General features: G+C 38.7%; 2 protein-coding genes across 7 annotated transcripts in view; one reads left to right on the top strand and one right to left on the bottom strand.

The window, feature by feature from the left end:
- Positions 1 to 3,846, bottom strand: part of Gpatch2 (G-patch domain containing 2) — a 135,368-nt gene extending 131,522 nt beyond the window's left edge. For 4 of the 6 annotated variants that reach the window (XR_003710091.1, XM_028757848.1, XM_028757870.1 and 1 more), the window contains exon 1: positions 3,673 to 3,756. Coding sequence is in view for 5 of the 6 variants with exons in the window: in XM_028757848.1 (XP_028613681.1) it covers positions 3,673 to 3,734 (62 nt within the window). In the remaining variant the exon portion in view is untranslated. Of the gene's footprint in view, positions 1 to 3,672 lie in introns of all 6 variants that reach the window. The other 2 variants (XM_028757832.1, XM_028757880.1) reach the window with 1 other exon arrangement.
- Positions 3,847 to 3,911: 65 nt separating this feature from the next.
- Spata17 (spermatogenesis associated 17) overlaps positions 3,912 to 26,451 on the top strand; it is a 166,023-nt gene continuing 143,483 nt past the window's right edge. Inside the window, exons 1-2 of the mRNA XM_028761403.1 lie at positions 3,912 to 4,188; positions 25,798 to 25,887. Of these exons, the coding sequence (XP_028617236.1) occupies positions 4,073 to 4,188; positions 25,798 to 25,887 (206 nt within the window). The 5' untranslated portion in view covers positions 3,912 to 4,072. The remainder of the gene's footprint in view (positions 4,189 to 25,797; positions 25,888 to 26,451) is intronic.

Genomic DNA, 26,451 nt, shown 5'->3' with positions numbered 1-26,451 from the left:
GAACTTAAAATTTTCCTTCCTTAATCATACTGTCACTTATCAAAGTGAGTCTTTATCTCAAGCAAGAGCAGTAGGGGTGTGGCTCAGTGGTAAACTACCTGCCTAGCATGCTCAAAGCTCTGCGTTCCCCAAACCACTACAACAATGAAATGGATCTTGACAGGGCCGTTTATTAAGAGGGTATGTCTTGGGAGGGAGGGATGGCTCAACAGGAGTTAAGCATCCTTGTTACCTTTCCAGAGGATCCAAGTTTGGTGCCCAGCACTCAGGTAATGCAGCCTGCAACCACCTAAATCTCCAGCTTGGTGGGTAAGGAGATGCAAGGAATCCTATAACCTTTTCTGATCTCCTTGACATACACACAGGAACAAAAATGAAAAACTGGTTCTTCAAAACCAAAAAAAGAAATAATGTCTTCCGGCTTGGTCTAGTGGATCTTGCCTGTGACCTTAGCATTTAAGGAGGCAGATGGAGAATTCTCTCAAATGTTGAGACTACCTGAGCTACACGGTTGAGACCCTGCCTTCAACGTATCTGATTCCTGCTTTAATATCTAGATAGGAATAAGGGAGAGCTAAGGAGAAGAATCTTTCTCCTGGTTAGGAGTCACGATGTTCTCTAACAAACAGGCAAGTCCACTCCCCTTAAGCACACCAAAAGCTCCACTGACTGCATCCAGTTGTCCTGTCTGCTGGAAGCTACAGCTCTGTCACTTTGCCACCAGAGACATCTGAGGAAACCATTTCCTTTCCTCTTTACCCTAGAAAAATTTTACAAACTTAATCAGCTGACCTATAAGACAAAAATGAAGATTAAAGTCTATCTCTACTTCTCAGCTAATGACTTGATAACGTGAGCTCATTCATCAAGCCTGATGACCATTTCTTGATTTTGTTACTTCATTCAATGACTGACTTCAAGAGTCACCCAAACTTTCCTCACTGCCTCTGATTGCTTTCAAAATGTAAATTACTTATTTTTTTTAATGTGTAGACAAAATGCAGTCAGAATCTAAGTCAAACAAGACCAAAAAATTTGAATTTAAAAAGTAATTCATTCTGTCAACAAGTTTTGGTAGGGTAAGAAATGTCTTGATTATTGCTTATCCGTGACGACTGCACAGTAAATATTTACTGAATATATATCCTGAATTCCTAGATTAGGAACATGAAAACAGCTAAGATTTAAATATAAGTCCCTAGCATACTGCTTGACATATAACCAGATGATAAGAACATGTAGGACATCCAAACCAAAGAGAGAATGTGATGTTACTAAAATCTTCCGAAAATAACAATTTTAGCTTTTCTGCTATGTGAATAAGACACTAAGAGTTTACATAAAGGTGAAAATGAAAACAAGTCATCAAAGCTTAAAGGTTTCCAGACTGACACACAAAGGAAGCTAAGAAGCTAGTCCACAAGTATTTGCCTCAAATTATACTGTCTATTGCTTTGATCTTTAACTGAAGGAATATATGGAATCAAGCAAAGTTAACAGTTTATGAAACTGAGTTCAAGACCCTAACCAACCAAAAAACAAACAAATAAACAAACCCCAGCTACTCAAAACAAGCAGTTTTTATTATGTTGCTTTCCAAATGTCAAGAAAATCAAATATCAAATAAGAATGAAATTGCAGGAGAAAAGATTCAGATCCCATTTCAATGGCTTTTTATTGTTGTTAAAACAAAGCCACAAAACACAGCTTAAAAAAAAAAAGACTATCTCAGAAATTGCAGGCTAGTCTACAAATCTGGGCACGTACTTTCTAATTCATAGATGCCTATAGATACTACTTTAGTCAGACAGAACATGAGTACATTAGGCTGGTGATTTACTTCAAGTACACTAGAATCATACTGTAAACCTCTTAGAGATGTTATTTAAATTATCTTCGCCTCTGCTGTCACCTTATCTCGTCTATAAAGAATATATGATGTCTATCATGATGTCTATCGCAGAGGATTTACATGAAATGACATACACAGAATCAAGGCCAACTAACTACTTAGTGGTAGCAACCACCAATAGCATGGGGACTTCACAACTTGGACAAAACAACTGTGCAAGGCAATGCAAGAATTAAACAAACAAAAAAAAAAAAACTGCATTAAGAAATAGCAAAGCCTGGGCAAGGTAGTGCTCTAGCCACCTGCGGTTCCAGTGCTGGGAGGCTGAGACAGGAGGGCTGCCGGGAGGAAGTCAGCCTGGGCTACAGCGCAAAACTCAGCAGCAGACAGGGAAAGAGAGCAGAAAGGAAAGGGAGATTGCTGGTGAAGGAGGGAAGGAAGGAGGAGGGGGAGGCACATTAACTAGAAAAGAAAGGGTTCGGTTTTGTGGAACACACCGCTTCTCACAATTAAGACTCATTTTAAGACTTTCTTTGAAATACAAGAGCTGATAGGTGCTAATGGCACTCTGGTCTCCTTACAAGTAAAAGCATTAAGTGCAAGTAACTCCCGTTTATAGTAATAACATGTCAATAGACAAGTAATGTATCTCTATGAGTGATAGAAGACAGAAAGTACAAGGAAGAGAAAATGGAATCACAGATTGGTTTGTCTGTCTGTCTGTTTGTTTGTTTGTTTTTCTCAACTAGCACACAAATTACTTCCTCTCTACTAGGGCCAAACCAATCTACTGAACACATTTCACCTCCTTACCAAGGCTTCGAACACTAAAACATTAGGAAAAGTACACTTTAGAGGAAACACCAGAACGTTGGGAAGTTCCTTTCGTCTTTTCTGTGGTGGTTCCTACCGCATGTACAACTGCCAAAGCTAAGACAAACGAATGCATTATGACCTGTGCCTCTTATTCCAAGCTGAGTACACCAATGAAAACTGCTCATGTACAAAGCACCTCCTACTACTCTACTACTCTAACAAAAACGACACTTGTTCAAAATGATCTCTCTCTCGAGAGGAGCCAAATAAGGCATCTGCCCTAAGATATTCTTTTAATTTTTGTCAGTGATGCAAAACAAGCAGAAATCAGAGCCCACTGGCCTGAACTTTAAAATCACAGTTCTTGACTTACTGGTCAGATGTTTATGTTTCAGGATTGACCGCAGGGGATCTATCTACTTTCTTGTTACACTAATGTTTCTCTGAAGGGAAAAGCCTTGAAAGAAAACGGGGGTGTGGGGGAGCGAAGGTTGGGCGACCAGGGTTTTCAACCAGAAAATCCAAAACTTAACATCTCTGGCACTCAAGGGCACAGAAAACTTTGCCTCTTAAATTTTCTGTGCCTACGAGTCTCCTACAACAGAGATGCCATAAGGATCATGTGTGATTTGTGAAAGCAGTTTGGGAACTTACAGCGATGGGTGAGGATACACTAAAGACAAATTCCAATCCCAAACCTAAGGCTACTGGAAAACACCCATCTCACGGAAACTAGGACAGAACCTCCTGGGTGGTGGAAAACTTCTAGGTTTTACACGAACCGAGCTGCGCAGGGAGTACGAGAGCCTGATGTCTCTTCCACTAAGAAACTTCCTGGACTGGGGATTTCTGTAATCTTGTCACCCACGGAATCTAGTACACTGTGGCCGGTTTGGCTGGGGCAACGGGAAGGCGTCCTGAAGGAAGTCGGTGCCCAGCTGTCCCTGACCCGGAGCCCCGCGAGCTGTTCTCTCGCCCCGTTCCCAACGGCCCGCCGGGCTCACCAGCTCTTCCGGGCGGCGGCGGCGGCGGCTCCGATCGCTGGGCGCCCGTCGGCCCCAAACATCAACGACACCCGGGAGCGCGGCCTCGAGGCTCAGGCCCGAGGACCGACTCCAACTCCTGCAGCCCCAGTCACTTCCACACAGCACTTCAGCATTTTTGAGAGCAACTTCCGGGAGCCGGCTGGAGGCGGAAACCGGAAGCCGGAAGCGACCATTCGCTCCCTTTCGCGTGGTGGACCCTTCCCGTAAGCGGCTCGAGCTTCTAGGAGAAAGGAGCTTGTCGGCTGGAGTCGGTTCTGATATGAACAAATCTGATTTCTCTGTCCAGTTACTTGAAACTGAAACAGAGTGGAAGGAAAGGTGAAAAAGTCGGAAGTGCCCTTGGTTCAGCCCAGTTGCCATGGACACTGATAGTAACAATTTTGATGAACTCCTGGCCTTGGAGACCATGGCTACTTTAGCCAAGCTGCTGGCACGGGCTCCCTTTCTAGAAAGTCAGTACTACTTTAGAAACCGGTGAGTAGCGAAGAGAGGGGTCTTAGAAGAAGTTTACTGTTAACAAGTTACTTCAAGAAATTTTTCTAAATTCTCCCCATGGTGATTCAAACTTGATCAGAAATTTAAATATATATATATATATATATATATGTATGTATATATATATATATGTATATATGTATATATGTATATATGTATATATGTATATATATATATTGCACAATTGGATTATATATACATTGACAAGTCACTAATAGGTTGATATACCCTAAGAAAGATCCCAGAATAGAGAATTATTAAGGGCAGCCCAAAATGAAGTGATCCCTCACTGGTGAAACAGGCAGGAGGATCATTGTGAGTCCAATTCAGACTGGACGACACAGAAAATTCAAGGCTGCCCTGAGCAATACTGGGGAGTCTCCCTCAAAGTACTGTTTTGTTTTGTGGGTTTCTTTTCTTCTTCTTTTCTGCTATTTTAAAATAATCACTGAGCAGTTTGGTTTGGTGAAACCTATTTTACACAATAAAGGACTAGTGACCTAGCTGATATTAACCAGGCTACCCAGGTAATTCCATGAACTCAGAATGTCATTGTCCAGAAGGGAATTTGAGCTTCACTTATCTCACAAACATCATGGAATTCATCTGTGATTCATTTGTGTTAAGGGGAAGTTTCTACACCATTGTGACAAGATAATTAGTACCAGTCAATGGGCAACAGCTAAGACAGCCTTCTCATCCCCCACACCTAAACCTCCTGTCCATGAAAGGGGGCATTGAAACTAGAAGTAATGCCGCAGCGGTTTAAGTAACTTAGAAGAAACCACAAAAAATACACTACAAAAAGCATGATAAAATACAGCAGACAGTGTGAGAAAGTCCTGATAAGCTATTCTTATCCTAACATACTATGATGTTGCTCTTTCATCGTGAACCTCTAGCATAATTCAATGTAGCGATTTTTATGAGATGGTATGGATCTTCTTCCCAGACATGGGCCAGTGTTGCTTTTTCTTGCCTCTTATTTTAACCATTATTTCAGCCCCTACTGTCTTATTTCCTAAAATGGAATAGCCACAACAATTATTTAGTGAATAATTACATTGCTGAAACTTCCAATTAATCATCTTTAAATAAGCACAAAGCAGTGGAATTCTTATGCTTAACATTCAGAAATTATTTAGCATTCGTTTAGAGTTATGTGGCAGGCTTGTGTTTGTTTATGACTTCAATGTGCAACAGAAACAAGTTGAGCTTGCTGTTGACAGCCTATTGTGAAGCACCCATTTAAAAAGGAATTGTGATGCTCTCTAAGTCAAAACTGAGCGACTGATTTACTTTTCCATAGCTGGCATTCAGAGTGCCACTGTGTGCTAGGCAAGCTGTTAAAGGACATAGGTCACTCAGTTCACACGAAGCTGTAGACCCTGTGTACTTAAATACTGAACTACCTGGGAAGATATGTCCAGGGGAGCAATAGTGGGATAGCTCTTCTGAGGGTAACCAATCACTTCCTGGTTGGATTAGAGAATTAGAAGGAATGTATACTTAAAACTGTAGAACTAGCCAAAGGCTTGGGTAAGGAGGGCCCAGGCAAGAAAGTAATCATATGTGATATAAGTATGGGCTAGTGAGATTTCTGAGTAGATACAAATATGCACCTGCTGCCAAGCTCTATGACCTGAGTTTGATCCCCAGGATCCACATGATGGAAAGAGAAAACAGATTCCTGGAGAGGTCAGGGGACCTCTTCAAACATATAGATACTAAACATTAAAAATAATAAATAAAATGTAATCAAATTTTTAACTAATATATTGAAATTTAAAGAAGAACATTTCTTGAGAAATTCTTGTCATTCCCCAATGGCTACTGAGTACAGTAGCTCTTCATGAACATATCCTCTAGAGTCATCCGGGATATCTGTTAAATGTGTTGATTCTGATTCAGTGTGTCTCAGAGCCAGGAAGTCTGCATCTCTGGCAGAAGCTCCTGTGGGGCCCTGTTTTGCATTTCAAATGGACACTAGGGAAAAAAGCTACATAGGGTTTTTTTCTGCAATTGGCTAGCACTCTTCTAAACGATGTATTTATTTCCTAATCCAGAAGGAAAGGAAAATGAGAGTCAGTCTGAATACTCTGTGCAGGGTTACATAGTGTTGTACACTTCCACAGGACAAAATTCTCTTTCCCCTAAATGGTGTGGCTGGAGCAGTGGGAGGAAACCCCAAGCTCTGCTAGTCCAATGGCTTAAGTGAACTGTAGCTGTACTCATTACCAGGAAGGCAACAGCCTTATTTTAATGCCATTCTTCAGTGTCTACAACAAGGTAGTGACTCAAAGTGTCTCTATCTCATTACTGGCACCGGAGTAATGCTAAAGTAGAAAGATGATTTTGTTGTGAAAATATATTACTATGTACCAAGATTTGTTATTTTCACATGATAAATTTTTCTTTAAAATTTTATTTGTAATGTTAATATTGATCCTGCCAGGCATTTTGGCTCAGTTTTATAACCCCAACCCCTGGACTAAATAATGTGTTCAAAGTGGGCCTCAACTATTGGAAAAGGTCCTATGTTTAAAAAAAATCTTCTTTATCTTTTAGGGATTAATCATATATTCCTCATTACTGAGGCAAATATGGAATACTTTCAGTCAAAACTAAAGAAGTTCACGACAGGCTGAGTTAATACCTTCCCATTTGTTACTGTGCTTACCAAATGGACATTTAACATGTTACAATGTTTTAAGCTAATTTAAATTTCCTATTTTTCATAACTTTGTTTGTGTGACATATATATATTTTGGATTTGGAATTAACTTAATTTTTGTTCTCATCAGAACTTAATACTAAGCACAATACACATGCATGCACACAGTCATACCATTCACAAAATTTTTTAAAATATGATTATAGCTACCTTATGTGGTACCTTTTATTATTCATTGATTATAACTAAGGGAAGTCTGGTTTAGTTAGCCTAAATCATTTGTCAAAGATCAGAAACATCAAAGATCTAGTAATTTTATCTTTGTGTGTGTGTGTGTCTGTGTGAAATTGTATTTGGTATAAGCAGTGCTTAAATCATTGAGTTCCTGCATTAAAGTGTTTCAAAAGGAGATCAAAGGGATAAAAATTGGGAAGGAGGAAGTCAAAATATCACTATTCACAGATGATAACCCCAAAAATTCTACCAGAGATCTGCTACAACGGATAAACAACTTCAGCAAAGTGACTGATATAAAATCAACTCTAACAAATCAGTAGCTTTCCTTTACTCAAAGGATAAATGGGCTGAGAAACAAATTAGGGAAACAATACCCTTCACAGTAGTCACAAATACTATAAAATATCTTGGTGTGACTCTCACCAAGCAAGTGAAAGATCTAAATGACAAGAATTTCAAGTCCCTGAAGAAAGAAATCAAAGAAGACCTTAGAAGATGGAAATATTTCCCATGCTCTTGGATTGGCAGGAGTAATATATTAAAAATGGCCATCTTGCTGAAAGCAATCTACAGATTCAATGCAATCCCCATCAAAATTCCAACTCAATTTTTCATAGAGTTAGAAAGAGCAATTTGCAAATTCATTTGGAATAACAAAAAACCCAAGATAGCAAAAACTATTCTCAACAATAAGAGAACTTCTGGAGGAATCACCATCCCTGACCTCAAGCTGTACTACAAAGCAATAGTGATTAAAACTGCGTGGTCAAGATCAATGGAATAGGAGAGAATACTCAGAAATGAACTCACATACCTATGGTAACTTGATCTTTGACAAAGGAGCTAAAACTATCCAGTGGAAATCTTTTTTCAACATTTTCAACAAATGATGCTGGTTCAACTGGCACTCAACATGTAGAAGAATGCAAATTGACCCATTCTATCTCCTTGTATAAAGCTCAAGTCCAAGCAGATCAAAGACCTTCACATAAAACCGGATAAACTGAAACTAATAGAGGAGAAAGTGGGGAAGAACCTCGAACACATGGGCACAGGGGAAATTTTCCTGAATAGAACAACAATGGCTTATGCTCTGAGATCAAGAATCAACAAATGGGACCTCATAAAACTGAAAAGTTTCTGTAAGGCAAACGACACTTTCAATAGGACAAAACAGCAACCCACAGATTGGGAAAAGATACTTACCAACCCTGCATCCAATAGAGGGCTAATATCCAAAATATACTAAGTACTCAAGATGTTAGACTCCAGAGACCCCTATTAAAATCCTGTTAAACCCTATTTAACCCTATTAAAAAATGGGGTATAGAGCTAAACAGGGAATTCTCAGTGGAAGAATCTCGAATAGCTAAGAAGCACTTAAAGAAAAGTTTGACATCCTTAGTCATCAGGGAAATGCAAATCAAAACGACCCCGAAATTCCACTTTACACCAGTCAGCAGAATGACTAAGATAAAAAACTCAGGTGACAGCAGATTATGGTGAGGATTGAAGAAAGAGGAACATTCTTCAGTTGCTGGTGGGACTGCAAACTGGTAAAACCACTTTGGAAATCAATTTGGTGTTTCCTGAGAAAATTGGAAATAGTTCTACCTGTAGACCCAGCTATACCACTACTGGGCATATATACAACATACAACAAGGACACATGCTTCACTATGTTCATTGCAGCCTTATTTATAATAGCCAGAAGCTGGAAACAACCCAGATATCCCTCAACAGAAGAATGAATACAGAAAATGTGGTACATTTACACAATGGAGTACTACTTAGCTATTAAAGACAATGACTTCATGAAATTTGCAGGCAAATGAATGGAAGTAGAAAATATCATCTTGAGTGAGGTAACCCAGACACAAAAGAACACACATGGTATGTACTCACTGATAAGTGGATATTAGCCCAAAAGCTCGGAATGCCCATGATACAACCCACAGTCCATATGAAACTTAGGAGGAAGGAAGACTAGTGTTCTGCATTGAGAGGGAAACAAGATGATCTCTCGGGAGGTAGAGGAAGGTGGGGGGACATGGGAAGGAGAGAGGAAGGGGAGGAAATAAGGGGGGCAGTATCAGGTACTGGAGGGTACAGGAGAAAGGTACAGAGGGTCAGGAAATCAAATAAAAATATGTAGCAATGGTGGAGGAAGAACTGGGAGTAGCCACTGGAGGGTCCCAGAAGCCAGGGAAACTAGAGCCACCCAATGGGAATGACTTTATCCAAAATGCACAGCAAAGGGGAGATAGAACCTGTAGAGACCACCTCCAGTAAATAGGCACGGCCTCGGTTGAGGGATGGGACCACCCACCCATCTCAAAGTTTTTAACCCAGAAATGTTCCTGTCCAAAGGAAGAACAGGGACAAACAAAAAATGGAGCAGAGACTGAAGGAAGGGCCATTTGGGGACTGTTCCACCTGGGAGTCCATCCTTTCTGCAGACACCAAACCGGACACTGTTGCAGTTGCCAAGAAGCACTTGCTGACAGGAACCTAGCCTGGCTGCTCCTTGGGAGGTTCAGCCAGCAATTGACCAATGCAGATATGGAGGCTTGGATCCATCCATCAGACTGAGCTCGTGATCCCGGTGGGGAAGCTGGCAAAAGGACTGGAGGAGCGAAGGAGAATTGCAGCCCCATAGGAAGAACAACATCGGCTGACCAGACCACCCAATGCTCTCAGGGACTAGACCACCAACCAAGGAGTGTACCGGGAGGGATCCATGGCTCCACATACATATGTAGCAGAGGATGACCTTGTCTCACATCAGTATGAGGAGAGGCCCTTGGTCCTGTGGAGGTTTGATGACCCAGCATAGGGGGATGCTGGAGTGGTGGGGCGGGACAGGTTGGGTGGGTGGGGGAGCACCCTCATAGAGGCAAAGGGGAGGGAGGAGAGTAGGGGAGTTTGTGGAGGGGTAACCCAGAAGTGAGGTAACATTTGAGATGTAAACAAATGGAATGATAAAAACTTCAAAACAAAACACTAACACCAAAGCAATTTGTAGAAGGAGGGGTTCATTTCAGGGCTTACAGCCTCACGAGGTTAGAGTGCATGGCCATCATAGAGGGAGCGTGGGCACAAGGAGGCAGGCGTGGTGCTGGTGCAGTAGCTGAGAGCTCACATTGTGATCCACAAGCAGGAACCAGAAAGAACAAGCTTGAGTTTTTTTAAACCTCAAAGCCTGACACTAGTGACACACCTCCTCCAACAAAGCCATAGCTCCTAATCCTTCCCAAACAATTCTGGGATTAAGTATCCAAACATATGACTTTATGGGGGCCTTTTTCATTCAAACTAGCATACACACTCTTAGATATTATCTAGCATAAGTCTAAGAATACTAAAGAAAAATATTCTCATAATTTTTAGCCTATATAGAAAGTGGGGGGAGTAATTGCTAAGAAAGCCTGGCATAGGGTAGATTTTCTGTTTGACATCTGATCTTAGAAGACAGGAAAAATAATAATCACTGATTTTTTAAAACAGACTTTAAGAATCATGGCAAGGGTCCATGTTTTAATGAGGAGATGGAAGACATTTTAGACACATGAACACTCTGAGTATGCCATTCATGAGCCCTCATCCAGAGAAATGTAGACCGGATTATGCATCTGTAATCAAATGACCATCAAATCAGGGAAAGGATTCAAAGAAAAGAAGAGAGGAGACGAATAGAGGCAGCAGCAGTGGGCATTCCAGTCCCAGCACTCAACAGTTACTTTACTGAGCATTGTGTTGGACCCACAAGATGCCTTCTCCCATACAGTCTGGACAATTCACATGGCACTTTACAAGTTCTTTCTGCACATCTCCTGGGGCAAGTTCAAGTGCTCCCTTTCAGTTCTCTGAAAGATTTCAGTCAATGATCTTGATGGTTGTCATGCAGCATATGATGTATGTTACTTTTATTACTGTGACCCAATGCCTGAAAGAAAAATGTTCATGGAGGAATTACTTTTTTGGCTTTTAATGCATATAACAGAGGAGTTTCTACAATTCATGGGGGCAAGAAGCAGAATGCATGACAGGAAGCAATGATTATAATAAGGAGTCCCCATGATCAATACCCTCCAAGCTATGTCCTATCCCCTAAAGTGTCCACAAGCTCCCCAAAACAGCAGCACCTTAAACATCCAGATCATGAGCAAATAAGGACGTTTCATATTTAAACCCTGCCATGGGTTCTTTTTCCAGCTGCTAACATCAGTAGCCTCCTGACTGCTTCAGCCTCTATGAGTGTTCTCTCCATGTAGTCTTAAAACCTCCCAGACTCTCCTCATTCCCCAGTCCCAAACCAGCACCAGGAAGTCAGTTGCTGTGATTTTTATGCAGTGATGCACCAGTTATTTTCTTTTCTAACTTCCTGGTTTTATGTTTACTGTGTTATTTGTACTCAGAACGAAACCCAGGGCCTTTAGAGTGTGGGAAATCATTCAAGTGCTATACAACCAGTTCTTGTTTAAATTTTAGGTAGTCAAATTAGTGAATATGTTCTTCTAGCTTTAAGAATTTTAATCTTTCTTGGGATAGTTTTTCCCAGCCAACAATTATAAAATAACTCTCTTTATATACTTCTAACTAAAGTTTTACTTTATTTTGCCTTGTTTCGTGAATATATTTATGTGTATGTGTCATTTGAGATGGATCAAAATGTAACTGTTTCAATAACATTTAATGAGTAGTCAATCCTTTCCTTAATAATTATTAACTATTGTAAGATAGTAAAATAAAAGCATAAAAGTTGCAAGGGAAGCCAGAAATTGTGGCTCACATATATAATACTTTTACTCAGAAAGATGAGGCAGGATTTCTGTGAATCTGAGACTAGCCTCAAAACAAACAAACAAGAATTTTAAAATAAGTACTAACATCATCTTTCATGAGTAATACCCTACAGCACTCACAGGAGATTTGGAAAAGCAAAGTGAGTCTGGGGTTGGCGCACCTGTAAGCAGTGCTGGGAAGGCAAACGTGGGATGATAAGGAGGCAGAGTCTGCCCTGAGCTAGGAACAGAGATAGAGGCTAGTATGGGTTAAATGACACCCCCTGAAAACAAATAATAAATGAATAATTTTGCAGAATACCAGGCAGTACACAGTTAGCAAATAAAAATTATAATTTAAGAATATGCCTATGGTTTTATAGCATCAGAATGCATGTAATTTGACTCAAAAAATTTCCTACTGTCCATATAGAAATGAACTCATATGTATATAATTTGTGTACAAGATAATTTTATGTATAATGTTTTCATGCAAAAACATTCATTAAAAATTATTTTGTAAAACAAAATGGAATCAGTCTGAATCTCTATAAGGACAATATATGCACAGCTGTTTTTAAAAAGGATGAATTGGACTGGAGAGATGTCTCAGCTGCTGAAGGCACTCAGTTCTAAACATTGAGATCTGAGTTTGATCCCAGGACCCACAGGGTGGGAGGATAGAAATGACCAAGTGACTCATGTGAGGTGTCCTCTGATTTCCACATCCTTGTCATGATTTTCATGTGTATGTGCGTTTGAGACACACACACAAGCACGAATGTAGGTGTAAAAGGCATCCAAAGAAATAAATGTTGTACATTACGATATGAAAAGAATCCTTGAGACAAATTCAGGTTTAAAATGTACTTAGGCAATTTTAGAATGCAGAAAGTCATAAATTTCTAAATATGAATCTGGGGATAAACAAAGTGATGTTTAAAACAAAAAGATGTGTAAAGTTTTAAATTGTGAAATTGGAGGGTCAGGGAGAACAGAGTCTTGGTTACTTTGATATTTTTCTGTCTTAATTACAAACTGGGCATTACACAGTCATCAACTATTTGTGAAACAAATCAATAAGAAAAATATGTTCTAAGATATAAAGGTTACTTTAGAACCAAGATTAAAGTGTGCAGAAAGATATTACTAATAGAAAACTTGGCCCTAACTTTGAAAAACTGGATTAAGTTAAAAAAATGTTTTTCAATGAATTTTAGGCACAGTACAGTAGCCAATGTAGGATTTGATCCCAAAGAAGTAAACTAAGGAGATTAGCCAATCATTTTAGTTATTTGTTTTTGCCTGGAGGTGATTTTTGGTAAAATTCTAACCTCTTCAAAATGGAGCATATGTAGTATCTGGGATCTATTCACTAAGTCCTGGGGCAAGGGGGAAGTGTAGCAAACTCTGACCTGTAAGAGTGAAAAAAATTCTATCAGTAGAAACAAACCAGGAATATAAAATGGTACCAATGGCTTTTGAAGTCACTTTTCAAATATAAATAAAAATCAAGAGGAATGCATGAATATAACAAGAACTTTATAAAAAGTGAAAGAAAAATGATACTTTTAGAAATTAAAACCTGTATTTGAAATTAAAATTTGCTAGAAGCATACACGCATGTGAACACACAAATGCACGCATGTGCAGTACTCAGAAGAACATCAAACTTGTAAGGTTAAAGGTTGCAGCTCCCTCCTGCCCTTGCATCACTCTGCACATTTTTCACACATCAGAATGTTCCTCTATATAACCACAATCCAAGCACGGACATCAGAAAGTGGATGCAAACTTGTACTTCTGTTTCACTGTGAACCTCCAAGATTTGCTCACTTCATTAATAATTTTTGGAAGAGTTATGCAACCCTAAACAAAAGTATGTCCTCAAAATCTTTATAGCTAAAGGATCCTATGTACCCATTCATCCAGAAGGACTATTGGTTTTTACTGGTTGCTGTGAGAGGTAGTACCAATTTCTTCTTTGGTATAGACACTGATAAGTTATCCATGCTCTAGTGAGTAACCCAACCCTTGATCCTGCAAGCAACCGGAATTAAACTCAGTGTTGGTGTTGGTGTTGTTGGTGTCTTGTTGTTTTGCTGTTGTTTTAATTGGGAGAGGACTGTTTAGGAAGAAGAAAGGCATCTATGGGTACGAAGGGAATCAGAGAAGGTAATGGGAAGTGTAAAGTGATCAAAAGTGATTGTATACATGTATGAAATTATCAAAGAAAAATTTTAAAATGTTACTGGATTCCACTTGCCCTGTCTTTCTTAGTTACCATGAGTGTGGAATATTTATCTATTTTTGCTTGTTTTTTTTTAAATGACTTTTGACACTTTTGAAGATTACAGGTTAGTTGTCTTATAGAAAATTTCTGGGTTTTTCCCCTTGAATACAGGGCACATATTTTGGGGGTGGAATGGCTTCTGAGCGACGCTGTGGTCCTCAAACTATGATAACCAGATTCCATATGGTCCTGTGTTGTTCTGTCACTGTCAACCATCTGACAAAGAAGACGACTAAGAGACTTCTCCACTAGAATATTCTCTTTCTCTTTTAATCAAAGTGTGTGTGTTAAAGCAAGTACCTGGAAGCCATATTTTCTATTCCACAACTCGCTGTAAATTTACTTACTATTATCCATGTGGTCTCATGCTTTCCTGTTCTAGTCAATGAACTAAAGTCTCTTTTTCTCTTCTTAATTTAATTCTAACATTTGTCCAAAGAGGACCATGTCGTACTTTCTGCTTTGTCCTGATCACCACAAAACATCCCTGTTTTCTGACAAAAGAAAGTATTCTGGTCTCCTCACTATCCGTTTCTCCAAGGAGCCCTTGATCCTTACACTAAGTTCACCTTGTCATTGGAGGTATTTCTGGGGAAGGTTACTTTTAGTAGGTAGAGCTAGGGGCAGTTCATATATGTACATTAAGATGTGTATGTGCACTTAAGACATTGTACCCCTGTGTTATTTTCTGTGTTAGTCAATGTGGACATTAAAAGCCACGAGTTGGCTTTGTGATATTAAAAGCCATTGTGAAAACTCAGCTTCATATTCAGCACCCAAAGATTTATTCTATAGTATGCTGTTGCTCCTAAACTCCTGAACTCCAGCCTTCTTCCTGTCTACATCCTAAATAGTATCCCAGGAATACACCGCCACACATGGCTTTTCTTTGTTTTTCCAGATGTGAGAAGCCTATCCCTCATTATCCTGATTACACCTGCTTTATTAGGCTATTCTCCATGTGTGTGACCCAATTTCTCTTACCACAGTGGGTACCCCATTCTTGGACATAGATACCCGTCTCAGTGCAGTCCCTGTCTCCCATGTTGAACTGTAGCCTCCCTGCCAGTTGGGATGGCTTTCCCGACATTTTATATAGGAGAAGCTAGGTTGCCTGCCTTTACAGGTAGACCGTTCATTCACCTTACCATAGACCATTCCTTTGTAGGCTTGCACTGTAACAGGCAACCCCACTCAGCCCTAGTATGCGAGTATTCTTCCCCATGCAAACTCTGACAGCCCTGTGACTTTATCCCTTTGTAATCTGTCCAGTAGACACTCTGACTTCCAGTACCCAGTACTGACCGGAGTTTTTTAGGAAGTAATGAACAGTAAATAAAAGATACTTTAGCATGAACTAATAATAGTAATCTTTGTGATGAACTATGATGTCTCCTGATTTATGTTCTAACATCAAGGTCCTTGCATCCCCACATTTGTTAACCTGTTAAATAAAAGCAACGAAAATAGTAATGAGACTATTAATAAAAAACAAAAATGAAGCTCCCATTTCCTAAGAGTAGCCCTGTTTATTAGCACCAAGACCCTTTTCTCAGACACAGTGATAATTATAAAATATAGATTAAGTATAGATTTTCCCCTTTAAGGTGGTTAAAACTTTAAAGGCTAGCAAAATCATATGCAGAACAGTCATTCTACACATCAATATACCTGATAACACAGGTCAGCCAGTGTTGAAATATTACTCCTACAGTATAACATAGTTTTGCGTTGTGTAGTAATGAGAAAGGAAGAATGTTGGGTTTTTAATCTAACATTCATTTATTCATAGCTAATATATGTCGGTCAGACTAAGTCCAGCCCGTAGATACATAAAAGCAATATTTGTGTGTTACTAGGAAAATGCATAACCGTATACTCTTCATTTTTCAATTCACTGCCAGTTAATTCCTGGCCTGGGATGTGCACACATACTTCCCAGAGTTCCTGTGCCTATACTTGATGACAAAATGACCAGAAACTTCTTGCTTCCTCTTGATGTTTTATTGCATTGCTGTTAATACTTTGGGTCTTTTGTCATTATTAATTCACTCAGTATTCACTGTGATAACACTGATCATATTAAATTTATTTCAAATCCATGTAGATGGCATAATTTATTCACTGCTATAGGATTTTCATTATAATCTGGAACTAATTATTTTACCATTAAAATAAAGTGTTACCCACAGTTTTTCATTTTAAACATAGAATGTCTAGTGGTTTCTGACATATTGTGTGAGCACTCAGCATCCAAGTGCTAACCAAAATATCTGTAAAATTCATTTAAAACAGGTATTTTTTTAAGGACAACAGAAAAAATGCATGGAAGTAAGATATCAGTGCATACATTAAAACTCAGTTAAAACTAATACTTTTAAAAGTTTTTCCCATTTTGTGATATATGCTTATTAATACAGCATACATTTGTGTTTATATACATTATTATTAAATACTCCAGAAAAAGATTAATTTGATGTTTGACTAGTGTCTCCAGCAGAGATATTTTTTAAAAAGAAACTAACAATTCTGCGAGCTTGGCTGCTTACAATCTGCGTGCTCAGTACCATAAGGAGATGGCCGATTCAGTGTGTAGTACACTAACAGTTGAGTGTCATAACTAATGCTGTGTGAACTACAAAGAAGAGGTTAGTGAAGCTGGGCACCATATTCCTCTCATTTGTTGCAGAGACACACATCTGCTAACTGTTGATAGGGAAGGCTAAAAACATTTCCACTCATTTAAGTAGACTGTATTCAATTGGGAAGTAAATCTAGTAGAGTCACGTCTGATGATGGTAAACCGTTAGTAGGAAAAGTCAACTTTCTCTTCTATCTTGGGCTTTGTCTTATAGCCACCTTGTTGAATGGGATTATCTTCACTGTCTTCATTGAGATCCTTGACCTAATGGACACTTTACTGCTGTGTCCTTGTGTGGGTCATAAAGGATATTTTATGTGCTTCCCTACCACAGTCATGTTAAGAACTCATACGATTTTAAAAGAAAAATGAAAGATTTCCTCTTACTCTGTAGCCCTTGCAGAGAGACCTTGCTGCCATGGCAGCTCATAGCATTTGGTACCTGTTAATCATTGTTTTCCTTTTTGATGTCTTTCCATTCACCTCTGAGACACAGCATTATATTTTTATCTTTTACTTGGTCAAGTTTTTTCCTTCTTTAGTTTCACAAACCAAAAATTATAACCTTTGAGGATGTGCAGTCCCACTGTCTGATTCATGATACTGTACACAAGGAATTCTGTATCTCTTGATGGTACAGATCCTACTCCCAAAGCCAGTCTTCTTCCTCCTCTTCTGTCTAGTCTTACATGTTTTGCTCTCTCTCTCTCTCTCTCTCTCTCTCTCTCTCTCTCTCTCTCTCTCTCTCTCTCACACACACACACACACACACACACACACACACACACACATGTGTCACATTTTATCAGTTCCTCCAGTTTTGCAGATACTTTACCTTGTTTGGAAAAACAGACACGAGTAAAAGATGAGCCCAGACTAGAAGAATGAAAACGTTATTAATGGCATGAAGGCTTTAAGCACTATGAGTATCGATCTTGGAGTTTGTAGTTGGAAAATCAAGAAGTAACTTTGTGGTCTTATGGCAAGAGAGCATAAGTTTATTCAGAGAATTGAAAGAATAGAAGGCTATACTCTGGGTTCAAATGATGAAATAAGATAAGGGAGTTGTGTATGGGCCAGATCAAGGAGGTTTTTGTTTGCTATACTAAGTGCTATGACTTTATTCAGAAGTTTTGATATGTCTCCTGAGGCTGGATATTGAAGTCTCTCAAGGAAAAATGGCACTATTAGATTTTTTCAGAAGATATTTTAAGGAAACAGTAAGATGGCTCAACAGATAGGGAACTTGCTGCCAAGTCTGAAGACCCAAGTTCCATCATCAGGATCCACACGACGGGAAGAAGACAACCTACTCCTTCAGATTATCCTCTGACCTGCACATGCTGTCCCCACCCCAGTAAAATAAGTGAATAATAATTTTAAATGTTTGAAAGATCATTCATGCCAGGTGTGGTGACACTTGCCTCCCATCCCATAATGTGGGGCATTGGTCAAGAGAATCCACAGTTCTAGGCTAAAGCTACATAAAAGAGACCTTGTCATACAAAACACTTTGGAAAATAAAACTTTTGCAACTAGTTAGTTTTAAAAAGATGAAAGCAGAGCTAATTCTGACTATTGATTTTTCTATCTCTGATGTCAGCTATTGGGTTGATAACTGCTATTCTTGACCAAGAGGTGGTTTAAGATGAGTAGCAATGAGCATTGATTTAAGAGGATTTCGTTAAACCCTCTTCCTGCTCTTTCCTAGAAACAATCTCTTCCACTTGTGAATGTGTTTTTTTCAAAATCTTTTAATATGGTATTTAAGTCTTCACTCATTTTAATTCATGTTATCTTCAAGAATATTAGCTTGGAAACTCATGTACATAAAATGTGCATATGTATGTCTTTGAGAAGCATACTAGCTTACACACAGTTCTTATGTGGTAAATAACTTTGAATTAATGAATAACTTATTGTCCAACTAGTATTTGTTTTTCCTCTAAGTTTCAGAGAGAGCATTTAAAAATAATATGATAATAATTAAATAAATAATATTTATTTGTGGTGTTAGAAAGACTTGGGACAAGTTGCTGCTCTTGCAAAGGGCCCAGGTTAGGTTCCCAGTTCCCACATCGGGCAGCTCACAACTCCCTGTAACTCCAGCTCCAGGTGGCTTCCATGAATCCCTGCACCCACATAGCATACATACATTCAGAAACATACAGATGAAGTAAAAATCAACTTAAAAAGCAACTCTTTAAAAATATCCATGTAATTGTTTTTGAGTTGGATTATTCCTGTGTTATTCAGGAAGACTTTCAAATCCTGGAATACAGCAGTTCAGGTCTCCTCTACCCCCAGCCAGAGTGCTGAGACACAGGATCTAGTGTTCTGTCCTGGCCTGTTATGATTTGGCTTTGAGTTGATACTATTAATCATCCTTCCCACAAGGTTCTTATGATGTGCTTTCAGAGGTGCCACTGGTGTATACATTACTGTAATTTTAACAGATAAACAGAATTTAAGATAAAAAAATTGGACCTCTAATTCTTTTAAACTTGATTTTGACTCATGGGTGTGTGTTTTTTTAAAGAGGTTTTATTGGATTCTCTTATTTGCCCACTTTTTACTTGCAAAGGCATTGTGTGGCTATTATATAATGAATCAGGTTATGAAATTCTTCTTTCAGGTTTCATTCTGGGTTCTGTACAGAACTACAATTCTGTATATGCAGTCTCATATGCACTCAGTTATTACAAATATGAGAACAATATTATGCTGTATATTCCCCATTATCATGCTTTATCTATCCATTTCGGACATACTGATACACTTCTGCAATAATAAAATTGCATCTAAATTGTTTCTGTAGTAGTCAGTATTTCAGGAGACTGCTCTGCTTGTTTCAATGTTTACTACAGTGCTATATTATGAAAAGACATACTAACTCTACTAACCACGATTTGTTATAGCCAGAAACCACTGCCCTTGGTGGAGCAGCTGATGTGGGTCCAGCCAATGCTGTTCTATTGCACTATCCTGGCCTTCCCTGGGATGGATGCTGGGGCATTCTGAGTTTCTTTACAGCTTCCAGCTTCTTCTGTCTGAAATTTCTTCAGAAACACCTTTAAGATTCTTCCAGTGCCATGGATTTGGATTGGTAGGTTCTTAGCAGGAGCAGTGGCCAACTAATGATGGACCTGTAGGGATGCTGGAACTAAACACTCATCACCAAGAGCTTGCCCTCACACGTACAGAAGGTGTAGAATGTGTGCTTCCGGATTAAAACACAGCAGGATCTTTCCAGTGACGGTTTGACTTTCTTATTTGTATAGATAATGGTGTAAATTTGTACTTGTTTACACTTATAATCAGAATGATCTCCTCCCAGCCACTCTGTGTAGTCAGAATCAAATAGTCTCAGTGTACTTGACTTTGATGATCCTGAAGGCACAAAGCTGGGTTTGTTTATCTCTTTCAATTGAGGTGTCAGGTAGCCCAGGCTGGCTTCAGATCTCTTTCAATCAGGGTATCAGGTAGCCCAGGCTGGCTTCAGATCTCTTTCAATCGAGGTGTCAGGTAACCTAGGCTGGCTTCAATCAGGGTATCAGGTAGCCCAGGCTGGCTTCAGATCTCTTTCAATCCGGGTATCAGGTACCCCGGGCTGGCTTCAGAGCTCCTGTAAAGCTGAGGATCTCTGAACCCCTGATCCTTCCCAGGGCTGGGGTTGCTAGGGAAACACCACATAGCTGGTTGTCCCCAGTTTCTCCTCCTTGATCCTCTGTTTCTCACTCCTTTCTCCCTCCCTGTATTTATCTTTAAAGAGTTATGCCTTCTACAATTTGTGGATTCCATTAGTAGATAATAAATTTTAGAGACAAAATCATGAACTAGATCCTTTGTTTTTCAGAAAGTGTCAAAAATGGCAGAGTAACACATAGGCATGTCTTCTCTATTTTTTACCACTGCCACATATAGCACAAAATTTAAGAATCTGAACTTATTGATACAAAGAAAAAAATTTTTTTTTAAAAAAATGGAGAGTTTTTTTTTGTCATGTGACACTCAGGCTGCCCTTAACTTAAAATCCTTCTATCTCGATTTGTTAAGTCACTACAACATTCAGCGTGGAGTGTGAATTTGGATGTTCACTTTTAAAAATATATGACAAGTGTTTGAGAGATGGTAAAGCTCTTTTTTATTGGATATTTTATTTCTTTACATTTCAGATGTCATCCCTTTTCCTCATTTCCCCTGCCTTGAACCCCCTATCCCATCCTTCCTCCTCCTTTTTGCTTTTATACCATTTGAATTATATGCAAGTATTAAGGTCAGTTCTAGGTTGAGGGACTAGCAATACAACAGATGCAAATAGTCAAGGAACAAGCAAGACAATAAACACAAATAGTCAAAGAACAAGTAAGGCAATAAACAAAATTCCGTGAACACTCCCATGATCACTGTTTCTAAGGGCTTATCCAGGATGACCAAAATATCTGAGCAAATTTCCCTATCCTAGCCCAAAGTCATTTTCATGTCTGAAGCCTACTTCCTTGTTCTAGCTTAAAATTTAGATTCCTGCCTGAAATTACTTTTTTGTTCTAGCCTAATATTTAGATTCCTGCCTGAAATTGCTTCTTTGTTCTGGCCTAAGATTTAGATTCCTACCTGAAATTATTTCTTTGTTCTAGCCTAATGTCACATTCCTGCCTGAACTCTACTTCCTTGTCCTTGGCCAATGTCATATTCCTGCCAAGCAGCCCATTTCCTTGTCCTTGGCCCATGTCAGATTCTTGCCAAGCAGCCCGAAAGGCCCTCCGTCTCTCCCCCTTTTTTATTTTATTAACAAGACAACTGAGCCTGTCTTAGGTCGTTCTGACAAGAATACTTTCCTTGCCTGTCATGAAATATGCACTATCAAAAGCAATGCACTTCTGTCTTAAGTTGGTAAGGCTCTGTGCAGAATCTTACCTCTCCTTGGCTTGCCAGCCTGTTAATTTAATAACTCTGTCTGGAGGGTCCATTTTCAGGTTCAAGTCATGTACTTTGGCTGCCAATATGTAGTTGTTAAAGACAAGCTTTAACATGATGGGCTGGAATAAAAGTATTCCCAGGACAAAAAGGGAGCATGATCAAGCTATATATGCCATTCTTGAAGCTTGACCAAAATAGAAATACTGACCTCAGGCCACGGGTAATTTTATCAGCAGTATCTACTGCTCAGCAGAACAGCATTCTTGAAATTCATAAGCTCACTATGTAAAGTTAAAACATCCAGAGAGGTGTTAGAATTATGCCAAATACACTGCAAGTGTCTAAACTTTTTCCTAATTATAGTGACTACCACTGTAAATTTTAGAACTAACATAAATCCAATAGTATTTGGCATGACACTGGAGATGGCTCCTTACCCTTAAATTCTGAACCTCCTTCCTGTAATTTGAATAGGATAAATAGCATCAATCTGTTCTTCCAGATGCCTATCTAAATCCTCTTGTATATTCAACACATTAGTAACATTTATTGCTAAATGATTAACATAGGTAGCTGTCTGAACTTGTTTCAAAGCAATGGCAGAAGCAGTGGTGCTAGCAATTAATGTAATTAAAGCTGTTACACCAGAAATATCAAGCCCACTACCCTCTTGCTTCTGCTCAAAGCCTGATTCATTTCTTCTAGTACTTGCAGACTATTTTTAGAATACCAAGGTTCTGTGATACTCAGGGCAATAAAAAAAAACTGGTTGATAGACCTTCATAACTGACATACCAGATTTCAAAATATAACACAATTAAAAGGTGTTCAATCAGTGCAACTTACGTTAAATACTGTAGAAGAAAAAATAATTTTAACTTGACAATTAAAAGAGCCTTAACACATGTGTTAACACCTGTTTGAAATCCAGATCCTGCCCCAGCTTTATGTCTTGCTAATATAACATCATAGAGAACTGCAGCTAACTTTTATATATATCTCTAAAAATGTCCAGAACCAGACTTCCAAATGAAGACTGTTATTTCCAGTATTCGATTGATTTCTAGACCAGTCCATGATTGGATCTGAATAACTGATCACATTTAAGAATAGTACAAGAGTCATTATAACTTCTCTTTTTGATTTTCTGTTCCACAAGGTCTAAAACCTTGAGGGAAGGCAGCTTGTCCCATCAAGGGTATAGATAAGCAATGGTAGGTCGGGAACATATGTCCAATACAGCTTCCAGTCACCATTGTCAGGGCACTCAGAAGCTCACAGGTCAGCATCATTCTTTGTCCTGGCATAAGCATGTCTCACCCGTCTTTCTGGTGGCCACCATGCTCCTTCAGCATCCTGCAAAGAAAACCACAAATATGCCCTCTTCCCCATATTTAATACCTGATCAGGATCATGTCTTATGCCAGTAAGTGGATCCTTCCCTTTCACCTATGCATAAGTATACCTAGTTGTAGAGGGCCATAGACACTCAGCAGAAAGTTTCTTGGTCCAAATTTTTTTAAAGAAAATTTAAAATAAAAAAATAAAAAGAACATGATTTAAATAAATTTGTGGTTCACTGAATATATCTCCCCCTTTTTTATTGTATGAAGATATCATTTTAAAGTTCCATGGGCCCCTTCCACAGTCTCTTGTCCTTGACCATTATAAGGAATCCCAGTAATATAGGTAATGTTAAATTGCTGCCAAAAAGTCTCAAATGTTCGACTGCGATAGCCAGTTCCATTATCTGATTTTTTTGTTTGTTTTTCTGTTTTTAAATCATTATTGGATACTTTATTTATCTACATTTCAGATTTCATCCCCTTTCCAAATCCACCCCTCCCCCCCAAAAAAAACCCTTAACTCATCCTCCCTCCTCATTTCTATAAGGGGATGCTCCCACCCATCCATCTACTCCCACCTCTCCGCCCTCGAATTCCCCCTCACTGGGGCATCCAGCCTTCAAGGGTCCAAGGCCCTCCTCTCCCACTGATGCCTGACAAGTCCATCCTCCGCTATATAAGATGGAAAAGCTCTTGAAGACCTGAGTTCCAGCCTCAGTTCCCTGTGTGGTCTCATAATCTAGAGATCTCAGTTTGGGTCAGCATCAGGCAGGGATTCTTGGGGATGCTGACCAACCATCCTAGCCAATGAGAAAAAAGGTCTCAGAACAAGCTGGCATCTAGAGAACAACACTTGAGGTTAACCATTGACCAATCCACATATGCACACTTGCGCATGTTCCTGTACCTCATGAAAACACATACACATACCCATGAGCACACAGGAACAAAAAATGAAGAATATGTTCAATGCTTTTCCTATTCTATGATATGTTTTGTAAAATCTTTTGCTTCTGAATATGAAAAACGCTTCTAAGGAACACATAAGTTTTTCTCTGTTGATTTATTTATTGAAGTTAGTTGCTTTCCAAGTTAATATTTCTTGTATTCAATGTTTTATATGTTTGATTCTTTTTGAAATGCCTCATCAGATTTGTGTCTGTGTGCTATTATTGTTGCAGCTTTGTAAATGTAAATTTTTATAAGTCTTGATGTAGAAATTCCAAGGTTACATTATTTCTAGTCTTTAAAATTCATATGTAATTACTTTCCTATTGTTTGACCTCAGTGACAGTGCTGTACTTTACCTACATATATCCTGTGTCACCTGTCATCAAGTCTTCAGTCCTAAGATCCACCTGACTGTTGGGCACCCTTGATGTGTCTTTGTAGATAAGCTTCTGTGCACAGAAGTATGTTCTACTTAAAAGATCTGAGAGGGTAGCACTCACAAACGAAGAATAGTTTGTCCACCTATGAGCTCATGGTTCTTGATTACCATGTTAACTGAAGATAACAAATACATAAGGTGTGTCTTTTAAGTTATTTTTTTAATGTAATATATATGAACCATGATTATGTCAGTCCTGATCCCTCTAACTCATTGTTTTCTCCCACTCCTCAAATTCATGGGGTTTTTCTTTATTTCTGTTATACATACACTATGAATAAATGAAAATGTAATTCTAGTCATGAGTCCATTTAGTATTGCTCATATTTGTATGGCTTTCGGGATAACCACTTGGCATTAGATGACCAATTAAGGGTCCATCTGTGTGGAAGACTGATTACCCCTCTCTTGGCAGTCTTTCAGTACTTGTAGCTGTTCATCTGTGAAGAGAGTGACTCAGGATGATACCCATGCCAACCTCTAGACAACACACACATACCTTAACCTGGTTGCACATAAGCACAAAAATGTAGGAACAATAATAAGAAAGAAATGTCACCATGTTACCAATTGTGTTCATTCAGCAAACAGGAGGTGCTAAATGTATGCCAGTCAGCTTGGAAAAGAAATGTTCTACAGTCCGTTGTGCTATCACTTTATCAACTTCCAGTGGAAAGGGAAAATAATATTGACATCAGTTAGGATAGATACATAAATAAAGATGTTTTGACCCAACTTTTTCTTGTTGTAAGTCAATAAAACCTAAGAATTAAGTTTTTTGTCTTTTTATAAGCCAGTGACCCATTCCCTGCATTCTTTAATAGAAGCAGTCTCTTTCTAGAGTAGACATTTTACAACAGATTCATTTGAATTAGAGGCAGTTCATTTAGCTGATGAGTGAGTTAAATATGCAGACATTTTACTTTGTGCGATACATGTGTAGTGGCATTTAAACCATAAGTTCAAATAATTATGCTTTTAAAATAATGACAAAGTAGCACATTGTTTTTCATTCCCTAATAAAAAAATGCTACCAAATTAATTAGTAGCATAACAGATGATTATAAAAATAAAGTAGACAAAGCTGTTGAAAGCTCATGGCTTCTCAAAGAAAGGTTAATTTTTAAAACACTGCTCATTTTTTTTGAAATGCATTTTTCTTAATTTAGTATTTTAATTTCTTTAAAATGACATTTGGATTGTAATTACCATCTTAGAAGAAATTAAAAATTAAGGTTAACAGGTTGACTTGCCTGGGAATTACATTTAGTTACTAATGAAACACTTTTAAAACCTTTTCTAGAGCCGTTGACTCAATTAGGAAATTTGAGAATGATGCGGCTGTGACGATCCAGAGCTGGTTCCGAGGGTGCCAAGTCCGGGCATATATCAGGTATACAAATTCTGCCTTAGAAACCACTTACAACCCTAAGTGCATGCTGGAGAGAATCACAGGTTGTTCATGCCGCCTTTACTTCAGATACCCTCTTATTTCAATCAACAGTGAAGTCATTAAATTTATAGTGTTCCTATAAAGAGCTACAGAACACTTCTGATAATTTCTTATTGATATATGAAATTACATCTCCCATTTGTAGACCTTTAAGAATTCTCAATATTGTAAGAACATTGACCACACACCATCCTCCCAAAGAAAATTCTTCATGAAATGCAGTTATATCAATGAATTAACTGATGGGACAGAAAAGAGACTGGAGAAGAGTAATCTTGAAATTTCCCAACTTGTTGTTTGACGAAAGCAGTGATATTAAAATAGTGGTTTGCCATTAAGAACTAGGAATAACTATAAGCCTCAGTTTCTCCAAGTGTGAAATCTCAAAATCTTTTGCCAACTGTGGTCGACAACATCCTTTTCTGGCTGAGAAGTGACCTTAAGGTGAAAAAGTATTTATGGTCAAGAAAAAAGTTTGCATAGAGTCAAGCTTGGGAGTCCATA

The sequence above is a fragment of the Grammomys surdaster genome, unplaced genomic scaffold (genome assembly GCF_004785775.1).
Source record: "Grammomys surdaster isolate TR1022 unplaced genomic scaffold, NIH_TR_1.0 130, whole genome shotgun sequence".
NCBI lineage: Eukaryota > Metazoa > Chordata > Mammalia > Rodentia > Muridae > Grammomys > Grammomys surdaster.
This window is presented reverse-complemented; position numbering and strand designations above follow the sequence as displayed.